The following is an 11,130-nucleotide window of genomic DNA, read 5'->3' as shown; positions in this document are numbered from 1 at the left end:
CGATGCACCTGTTGTCAGACTACATAAGGGAATTTGTAACAGAGAGGGAGGAGGAGGCAGGGTTTTTTTTTTCAACAGGACCCAGCTAATCATGATTACTTGAAGGCATCTGAAAGTTCAAAAAAACATGTAACTGGCTATAATTATTATTTTGCAAAAATTTGTGGCTAGAGTTATACATGGAATTTGTCAAAGACGCCTGCGAGGTTAAGAAAGAGCAGCAGTGTGCTTCATGTGAAAATGGTTGGCTGGCGCTCCATGATGGGCAGAATTCTATGTCCTTTCCTGAATAAAGAGAAGTTAAGGTACAAATTAAAATGTCTTTGAATCTCCGGCTACTTCTTTAGATGGAGCAGCATGACCAGTACTGTTGATGACTTTATGCCTAATTCCTTCAATGAAGGAAAGCTGAACCCAGCGACAGAACTGAGGGAGGAAAATCTCTTGGCAGAATCATTATTGATTAGTAATTAAACTCGAATCAAACTTCATGTTAAGCCAGGATTAGCTTAATCGGGCTTTGAACAACTAGGCCCTGATTATCCGCTGATTACAAATTGCACAAGAAGCCTTTGGGCCACCTGCACCGTTTGCAACGTCTTACATGGTTGGTTGTGCATCTGCGCGTTCGAACTTCCAAAACCAATGGTTTCCTCCATCAAGCATTCAGTGTCGCATAGAAGTCGTATCTTGTTGGACCATGAAAGAATTTGGCAAAAGAAACGTCCTATTCAAAGCGATATTTTCGTAATACTTTTGGTATTAGTAAAAAAAAACCCCGCAGACCAGTGACTCGGTAACATGACTCTGACTCGGATTTGACTCGGACACAGAGTTGACTCGGTCAACCGGTAAACTCCTGCAGGTTATAAGGATAAAGGTGCAAGTCTACTGGAACGCTGGTCTTTCGATCTATTGCCTGGAGGGGTGGCATGGGATTGAGTGGGTTTATTAGAAAATCATGCCCCCTCCCCCCTCCCCCCCCAAAAACTAACAACAACAACAACAACCAAGTGCTTTCAATGATCAGTGGAGATATACCCTTTTTTTATTTCACCATAAGACATCAAATCAGCACTATTTCATAATTCCCAATGCTGCATTTAAAGCACATATATAACGATATTAAATTTAACTGGTGACCAGGGGGTGCTTTACTTCTTTCAGCGTTGGAGGTTAAGGAAACGTGTAACCTGAAAGGCAAAAAGACAGAAAAATGATCAAAGACAAATTACACTATTATAAATTATAAATTACCCTTAGCCTAAAGAGTTACCAGGTAAAGGATGCTTGGCTACTTTGACCAAAATCTTGACGTTTTCAGACTTTGTTCGCTCCTCCTAAGAATATGACACCAGAATTTTTTAAACAACTTTGAGTTCGTTTGTTTAGTTTATAAAACAATTTTAATAAGTGACTTCAGTTGCCCAATTGGGCATAATGTAACTTTGATCATGAGAAATAACACAAACTTATTCTCCCTCTGAGGCAGTTGGCATCATTGCTGTTTAAAAAATTCCAACTGATTAAGATAGTTAACAAGTCAGGGGCACCCAACGGATCGTTTCGGTAAATTATCTGCTCGGAAGGTCCTTCATCCCCTACAATTTTCTGAGGGGAATTTTCACCTCGAACTTTCGTGATATGGAAAATTTAAGGCCTAGTGTTTTCGGATTGATAAAAATGTCGATTCGGGTACCGAAAAATGGTCAGCTAAGATTTTCCGAAAGAAAATAAGACCTAAGGTTTTCGGGAAATGGACAAAAATGCCCTAGTAATTTCGAAAAGACCGAAGTTCCCCTAGAATGACCAAACAGATAAAAATATTATAGCGCAGCCTAAAATGAACCTGCAGAGCTTTAAAGGCACTCCAGATAGCCTAAAATAGCGTTTCAAAGGATCTGAGAGAAAACTGTTGTTGGGTGCCCCTGACAAGTGCAAAGAATGAGGCCTGATTAATAACAATAACAATAATAATAATAACAGTTAATAACTTATATTGTGCCTTTAACAAAGAATGATCAAAGGCGCATTACAGTATGACAGTATGATAGATTTTAGTTATATTAATTTAACTAGGCATCACAAGCGAATTTAAAAAGATAAGTTTTCAATGAGGATTAAAGCTGCTGAAGTGATCTAGATTCCTGTATCGCAAGAGGTAAAGCATTCCACAATGTAGGAGCCGTGGCGGCAAAAGACCTATCACCAAATGATCGCAACATTTTCCCACGATTCAAATTATGTAATATTATATAATTATAAATATTAACCAAAGCTGCATAATAAATAATGGATGGTCGGGGGGTTTTTTGGTTTAGGTAGATGAGTAAGGCAGGGCTGCCCGCTCTCGCTTTACCTATTTTATTTTCTGCGTCGAGGTGTTAGCTATAGCTATTCGTGGACAAGCCAATTCATATGTAATATAAATTGAAGTTAATGTGACAACCATGAAACCATCTGTGACCTTGAAGTGGTGGAGGATTTGAGCTGGAGGTCGGTTTATCTACTACCAAGGTTGTGTACGCTCAGTACTAAGATAAGGAACTTCCAGTTCAAATTTCTCCACAGACGTATAGCAACAAATTCCTTTCTATTTAAAATAGGAATTTCAGAATCTGCTCTTTGCTATTTGTACAAAACAGATAAGGAAACATTAATCCATCTTATCTGGGAATGCTCGGTAACGAAAACCTTTTGGGGAAGGGTCCATTGTTTTCTCGTCTTAATCCATTTGATACCAGCCTCACATGTTTTGGATATCTATCAATGTTTAGGTTTTAGAGGAGAGAAAAATGATATTTTAGTAAGCCACTGTTTGCTCCTCGCAAGGTATTATATTTATTGCTGTAAATTTAAGAATATCTCCCCATCTATCAGAGAATATGCGCAAAAACTGAAATTTAACTTGGAAATTGAAAAAAAATATCCATCGTGACCGATTCCCAGAATAAATTTCAGCAGAAGTGGCACAAAATACTTCATGCACTTTAATTGTTACCCTCCTTAAGCCTCTGAAAATCAAGCTTGCTAAATACTGTACGTTTGGGTTCCTGGTCAAGCTTTTACTCTTTTTTTAACTTCCCACCCACAATTTTAGCCTTTTATCTTTTGTAATTGCATTTTCCCACGAGGAAATCTAGTAAAATTCTATCATTTACACTTACCCTTGTCCTTGCAAGATTGACAACACTTGTCCATCATGTAAGCAGGATTTTTACAGCACTCGCCTCTGTTTGCCCAGCCAGAACAGCTACTGTGGCTGTTAGTACAATCTTGGCTTTTTAAATCTATCAAAAGAGGTGTCAAATTTATTTTACAATAAGAGATACGGTAATTTCCACATATTTCTCATCTTTCTAATTGGAGACTTATTAATTTAGGGTGCGTTTCTTTGGGATAATCCCGATCAGGATCAATGATCCAAGATCACTTGGATCATGGTCCATCAGAGGAATTGACGAATCCTTGGCCAGAGTGGATTTCTCGGTTCCTTTGATGCACCATGATCCGAGTGATCTTGGATCATTGATCCTGATCTGGATCATCCCAACGAAACGCATCCGTGTCTGACTGTTGTGGTTTGGCAATGGTGCGTCATTATTTTGTCTTAACTTAAAACTGCTTCAGCGTTAGTCAGCAAGTAATAGTATGGGAAATAAGGAAGATTTTTTCTCCAAAGAGAAAAAAAGGAATTCGATCTCAGTCATTTGCATCCGGGGATTCGGATGACGTACTTGCAGTAGTTGCTATTGTTGCTGTTTATTTGTGTCTCCTCAAAGTGTTAGGTTTTATGGCAGCCCTTATAATGTTGAAAAATTTGTGAGGATTTGCATGGAGAGAGTTTCTAAAGAGCAGGGTTGGTTAACCAGCATCTTTTTCCAATTAATCTCTCTCTAGTCTGCCTTCACAAGCATTCTAACTGCCACAGAATCTTACTCCTAAGTGTTAGTGTATCAGTCCTATAATTTTAATGTTGATTCCACAATCATGTTAGTGTTCACTAAAAAACTGTTATTGCACTGTTAGTTAAACTCCCCGACATGTCAGCTTTTCTAGGTTCTTACATTTGCATGCAGCGCATTTCGAAAAAAAGATATTTTAGGTATCTTGGTATAGCTCTCTTAGAACTAAATGCACGTCAGAGAGCTTTTGATTGGCTCCATTGAAGATATATTTCAAGGGAAGCTTTTTAAAATTTGAAGATATTTTTGATATTCATGTTCAAAAAACACTCAATGTAGGAACTTGTTGAGATCGCTTTGTTTACATTCTTTGCGACGGCCCTCGAAACGTCATTTTTGGAAGAATGAAAAACTACAATTCTTAAGTAAATTTCATGACTGGGTATGTTATCAACATGTTCTTAAAATTGTGACCCATGCCATGCTCGACTTTCTTATAAAAGAAAGTGATTGATGAAAGACTGCGTTTTCATTTCTCGCATAACGCAAATCAAACATACTCTAAATTTGACAATGGCACTGTACTTACCGTTAAGATGGTCGCACCATAAACAGCAGTTGGTATTCATGTAGCCGGGACTCTTGGTGCATTCGCCTCTGAGTGCCCAATATTGACAGGAAGGCGACTTGTCAACACACGACATCGAGACTGAAACAAAAAACAAAACAACAAAAAAAAAAACTCCACGTTCACTCTTTCATGAGGTAGCCAAATGAAACTATAACGTCTGAATTTCACCCGAATCCCGGAATCTAAGAATATGTCTCAACTTGTGAGCTTGTTTCTTACTGGAACTTACTGTGTATGCAACACTCTCCTACATGTACGAAGCCATGATCAGTTGCATCTTCATAACCTCTAAGACACCTTCAACACTTATGTGTTTTCAAAACCTTTTGTTTTTAGCGGATATACAAACGGAAAAAAACATCTGCTTCCACACTTGCTTCCCGAGCTTTTTTTGTTGTTTTGTGTGCAAGATTTAATCTCGTACCCAGAGTCCTGAGATTGTTTGGCCAGCGGTTAGTCGCCAGGAGAAACTCTGGGGAACTGGAATTTTGTTAAAATTTTTGTGATTGGCTACTCCGCAATGGCTTGGATTGTTTTACCGCAGAAATCCTGCGGTAATAAAATTCCAGTTCCCCACAGTCTCTCCTGGGGACCAACCGCTGGCCAAAGGGCCAGATGTACGAAATTGCGCAAGATTAAGATACCCGCGATACTATCGGCGACTGCAATGCGACGTCAGCGTTACGGAAGGCTCCATTTCTTCCTTCCACTCTTAACCCGATTCTCCACTTTGGAAAGCGTTTTCAAAAGCCCTCGTACGTTTTCGTCGTTTTAGTGTTGACCGCGGTCAAACATCAATTAAATTAGAAATGTCCGTCAGAGATAAGCTGTTTACTTTGAGAGCTCAAAGCTCATAAGTTCTTTTTGTGAGTTTACTGAAATCGTTTAATCATTTACTAAAACAGATTAAGATTTTTAAACTGAAATCACTCGATTGCAAAAACGTAGACACCTGAAAAACATCAACCGTGAATGATGAGACCCAACGGATTTGTGGGTAGTGTCGAGACAGCATATTTCCAATCGTGCAATCTTCCATATTATCTCTGATTACAATTTATTTAGCAGCATTTCAGCTGAGCTTAAACTCTTGAATATGTGAATGATTTTTCTCAAACTCATTAATAATTCATCAAGAGAAAACAAAGAAAATCACTACTGTGACCGTGGTTTGGATATGTGTTCCTAATTACCATAAAATTTTGCCAACTTTAGCCTTGAATTTCTCCAAGAATTATTAATCATTTGAGAAGCCATATCAAACACTCGAAAGTGTGATGAAAACGCCTTCTCGTGTTTGATATATTACTTCAAATGTTGCACTGGATATTTTTTTTAAATGGCAAGCTTGACGCGTTTCATTTCTCAGTTCTTATTACGCGACGTTAAACATGCCATTAAATACACACTTTGAGCTGTTCTTCATGTTATTTGCCCTTTCTGAGTTATTTTGCTTCACGCTTCACAAAGGCACAATGCGCCACTCACTTTCAATTCTTTCAACCTTCCCTTCCTATTCTCAACATAACAGTTCTTAACTCGTCTCCTTCCCCACGAGAGCATACCATAGTTAATAAAGGGCAATGGTTATGAAGCTTGACAAACTCATTTGTTATATGTTTTTGTTAGCGTTTTTGGCCTTGACCGTGCACAAACTACAATAGATTTTGAAATGTGTTGGAGCAACTGACCAATAGAAACGTTCCTGCTAAGATATTCAACTGTGGTGTGAACAGTTAAAAAAAAGGAAAGTGCACGGTCGCGGCCCTTCCAACTTAAACTGCAGCACCATTGTTTTCATGGCAAAGTTTCATAACCAGTCCGTCAATTAACTATGGGTATACTAGTTATAATAATACCCTAGTACATTTTGCTGCACGTGCACGTGCTTTATTATAGTCCAGGTAGAATTATCGGTCAAAATGCCGTTTTTGAAACAAAAAGCTCTCAAATGTAAATTTTATGAGTTCTAAAATGTGGAAGTAGTTCGTACTTCAAACGTCGAATATGTTCTTTAGTCCCATCCGACCCAACGTATTTGGTCTTTTGTCAACATTAACCGGGCTTTACAGGTCAATATCTTCACCGGGTCAACGTGTTCGTGTTCGGCCAAGAATAATTCTTGCCAATTACAATTAACTATCAGTTAAAATTTGCAGTCCCCCTTTTGTATGGCGTTATTTCACTTGTAGATCACTACACTCAACTCGCGAACTGCCCAAGTAAGGATCTTGCAACTAAAATATGTAGATGCAAATGTAGACATGGCGAAAAGGCGAATTATTCAGGGAAAGTGATGCATTGGACTTCTACCTCGGTATGAGACAAAAGTTTCTCCAATAAGAATATCTGGTAAATTGAACTTACCCGCTGGAAGAAGAACGACAAGACAGAGCAACACGAGGGTCTTCATGTTTGCGGTTATGTCAATAATCTTGCTGTAAAGCTTAGTTCACTGGAAAATAATTGAAATAATACTTCCTATTTATTGCTCATAACATGAAAATATATTATCAAATTAACACTATTTCTCCCGTTATTGTCTTGAAAAAATAGGTAGTTATACCAACAACTCACTTTCCCAAAGTTACATGGAAAAATGTGTAGGAGATTTAGAATGCATCAACTGGCTTTTCTTAGCCACAAAGGAGACCACACACACAGCTATAACAACTTACAATTAAAAAAAATATACAAATCAATTTGCGGTTGAGATTAATTGATATATAGATATAAACCAGCCCAATGTGGTTCCAATTACTTGACCTTAAAAAAACGTGTTCACCTGTTCACCTGAGTTGATCCATCTCTAGTATTACCTGTAATATTTAACGCAATCTGTGATTATCCTATTCCATGGATGAGAGAACTTATGTAAATTATTTTGTCGCTGCATCTATATGCCTAGCTATCTGCACTTCTTCCGCAAGAAGAAAATCACTCGTCAAAATGCTCCTAATAAATCCCGGCAAAAACTCGGGCAGATAGGCAAGCTCGCAAACTGGGTCGCTGACGAGCCACGAATGCCCGCTCTTTTCCCAAGATTAGCCCTGCTTCGCCAATATCGCCGCATTTTGATAAGTGACACCTCGCCAAATAAGTTGCTTTCAGAAAGCAAAACAAAGATCTCCTTGTCTCTGCTGGATCCACAATGAATCTCTAATTTTCCATGCAGGGAACAACTGGATGGAATAGCAGAAATTTTTAAGTAATGCCAACCTTTGGGAATGTGCTAGAAGGGTTTTGACAAAATATTCAAATTGAAACACCTCTGTGTTTTAATTGAATAAGACTGAAATGAACAACGAAGTCTTGAACGTTGATAACTGAACACTGCGTCACAAAACGTAAAGAAAGCAGTTCACATATACTATAAGAGGGAGAAAGAAACTTTTTCCCCTACTAATTCTTTGTTTTGGAGAGAATTTTTAATTACTGATCTTACTCATACAAACAAGAAAGGTAACGCTTTAAAGTGAACGTAGAATAAATGTTGAATATTTACCTTGAAATGAACAACTATCAGTCACGCAAGACAAACACTGCTATAGCACATCGTGGAAAAGAAAAATAGCTCGAGGTTTCATTTAAAATACCAATAACAAGATAGATCTTCTCTAAAATATGGCTAAATGGCCAGAAATATTTACCTAGTGATTATTATGGTATTTCTAAAACAGTTCGGTTCAGAAATGTGTCTCACGCTATCGGTCTGACGGCTTTATGTTTAGTGTCGATTGAAATCCGTGAATATTGGGAAAATCGCGGAGCCCTGTACGGCAAGCAGCGTAAAGTGCCCACAAATCTTATTCCATACATTAGTAGATTGGTGTTAGTGCTTTTGAGTTAAAGTAGACTTGACCCTAAGTCAGGTCCCACTTTTGTGAAAATAGGCTTTAACTACATGTATGTCACGTTTAATGCGTTCTAAAGTTTACAAGGAGGTATTTTGAAAACATTGTAACTCAGTCAAAATTTCACAGAAAACAAAAGTTAACCATTTAAGATGTTACTGAGAAATAGAACTTTTATGTGTAAAATATTTTAGCTGTTTGAGCAAGGAATGACGTTTTGGCAGCACCGGCAATGTATAGATAAATTGTAGAGTCCCCAAAGGTAAATTGGGTAGTTTTGAGGTCACCTTGTAAACCGTCTCGTCAACAACGAAAAAAATCGCATTGAGCTCAGTAAATTTGATATTTGTTTATGGAATATAATGATTGAAGTTCATAGAAAAAATCAGCGAAATCGGTGAAAAACCAAAATTTGCCTTATCCGTTCTAACGCGGACAGCCTCTTAAACACGTTTAAAAGCTGATTAGTTAAAAAACAGTTTAAAATTGTTTCCTTCATAAAAGCTGCTTTCGGATATTTGTCGACCACAGATTTAGTACAAGTGAAAGCATAAGTTAAAGTTTACTTGAATCCTATGTCGAAGCCAATGGTTCAGCTTTCCTTTACCTATTTTCATTTTGTTAAACCTGGTTTAATTAAACGTGTTTTGTTGGCCTAAATACGGCTTTCGTCAGAGCCATGCATCTAATGCGCAACACCATTTGGACTTTGCAGGAACACCGTCTGTTTACATTGAATCGTTTCATGAAAGAGCTGATGTAAAAATATATTGGCTACAACGGTATTGAAAGGCCACTGTGCTGTCGTGCAACATACCACAGAGATCGAAGCTATATATGTAAACGCGTATGGGTTGTGAATTCTTAAGTTTAAGAAAAATTATCAATACAAAGTCTGGACAAGTTAACTTTATATATCATCAAAGCTCTCTTCCTTTTATTATTTTCTTCTTTCAAAAAATAATAGTAATACAAAAACATCGAGCATGCGGCACTCGCGCTATTTCACGCTTTCTCCTTAAGCATCAAATAACCCCCGCCTAGTTTGAATAGAGCTTGAGTCAGTCTTCCGCTCGTTTAGAAAAAGAAGGGTATGTGCTTTTAAATTTAAAGTATTAACGTGTAGTACAGACAGTACTGGCGAGATCGTAAAACAGGTCAATGGATACGTGAAAAAACCAAAGTACGAGATATCAAATGGAATTGGGTTGGTCATGTAGCGAGAAGAACAGATATAAACCGTTGAACAAGCCTCATTACGTTCTGGACGCCCCGGGGACACACAAGGAACCGAGGAAGACCAAGGACGAGATGGAGGGACGATTTAGATAGTTTCTTAAAGCACTGGCACCGTGTCGCTCAAAACGTGGTCCAGTGGAGGTCAATGGGGAAGGCATACGTCTAACGACGGACATTAAGCGGCTGAAACTGACTGACTAATAGACAGTACAGCACATTTCATTGCAATTAAAGCGATAAGAAACAAAGAAAGCAATTTTAAAAAATACGGCGCGCACCTTCCTCTAAAGTGCGCTGCTATAAAACAGTAACGGGGAAGGCGAAGAGGAGCCAAAAAAAAAAAACGAGTAGTGTCTCATTCGCAATGGAACTTTAGCACACGCCTACAAACTCCCGATAATGAAAAACTCATCTTCGCCAAGTCTCGGCTCAACTCCCTCAGCACAAAACACAACAATGCACTTTTGTTTAAGGGTGTGATGAACCATTTCTTGATACGCGACGAGACAGACAAGTCGGCTTGAATGCTTCCATCCCTCCAGTAGCGCCCGTATTGAACAACGAAACCTTTTGAAAACGTATATTAATCTAAGTAGCCCCATAAAGTTTCCTTAATACATTAGTTTTCCTTTGTTGTATTGTAAACCATTAAAGTTAGCTATATGTGTGAACGCAGGCGATACTCGCTTTAGCGAATGCCAAGCCGTGGCTTACTGGGGCATGTTCAGTGTCCTATGGTATTTGGTGCAACTGATTAAACCAGGCGATTAAGACTTAGGCAGGTGGATGGCAAAAAAAATTGCTGGGTTCAAATCCTGGTGTTTAAAATCAAGAACTAACTTATTTATCGATTGTAGTATGTCGAGAGATTAGAATATCGTTTTTTGTTTGAAAAGACGTACGAACTTAAAACAGAATTAAAGAAATGGTTTTGCTTTCCAACAGCGAGAATGAGCTCGGTGAAGCGATTGGCCAATTCCAACTTATTTTGCGAGACAGTAGTACTACATGAGACCTCAACCTTTTATTCCAGTGGGCACTACTTCTCCGAGACTTTGTGATAGGCTCGACCCACCAAGATGTGAAAAAAAAAAAAACAGTTCGAATCAAAAAGCGAATCTCGGCGAGACTCCTGTTATCAAACAGACTGTTCAATCGCCAGTGCTCTCACTGTTTCTGAGAATATATGGAGAGAACTACCATTCCTATTCTCCACTCACCTTCACTCAGCAAAGTCAGCTGTTAGGAACAAACCTTAAGATCCGCAAGGCCGAAGTGATAACTTGCTTCTGACCAACTGAGTAAAATCACGGTGATATTTATAGTATAGTGATGGACAGATGTCAAGTATACTCAAGTTTTGCAAATAATTGATTACGTTGTGGTTGCTACTAGCTTCTTGAATGTTCTCCAAACTTCCCACGTGCAATCTTAACCCAATATATACAAGAACCCCATTTTTATAACTTAGTAATATCAAAAGTAGTGCGCGGAGAGCAGG

General features: G+C 38.4%; 1 protein-coding gene across 1 annotated transcript; it reads right to left on the bottom strand.

The window, feature by feature from the left end:
- Positions 1–2,466: 2,466 nt before the first annotated feature.
- On the bottom strand, positions 2,467–10,912 carry LOC146469593 (uncharacterized). The gene is made up of 4 exons (XM_085123251.1): positions 10,850–10,912; positions 6,904–6,991; positions 4,495–4,614; positions 2,467–3,290 (listed from the first exon to the last, which is right to left on the bottom strand). Exons 2-4 carry the CDS (start codon positions 6,947–6,949, stop codon positions 3,154–3,156), a joined length of 303 nt encoding a protein of 100 aa, XP_084979377.1. The 5' UTR covers positions 6,950–6,991; positions 10,850–10,912; the 3' UTR covers positions 2,467–3,153.
- Positions 10,913–11,130: the final 218 nt, after the last annotated feature.

Source organism: Pavona decussata, unplaced genomic scaffold, assembly GCF_977016875.1.
Source record: "Pavona decussata unplaced genomic scaffold, jaPavDecu1.1 SCAFFOLD_122, whole genome shotgun sequence".
Classification (NCBI taxonomy): domain Eukaryota; kingdom Metazoa; phylum Cnidaria; class Anthozoa; order Scleractinia; family Agariciidae; genus Pavona; species Pavona decussata.
This window is presented reverse-complemented; position numbering and strand designations above follow the sequence as displayed.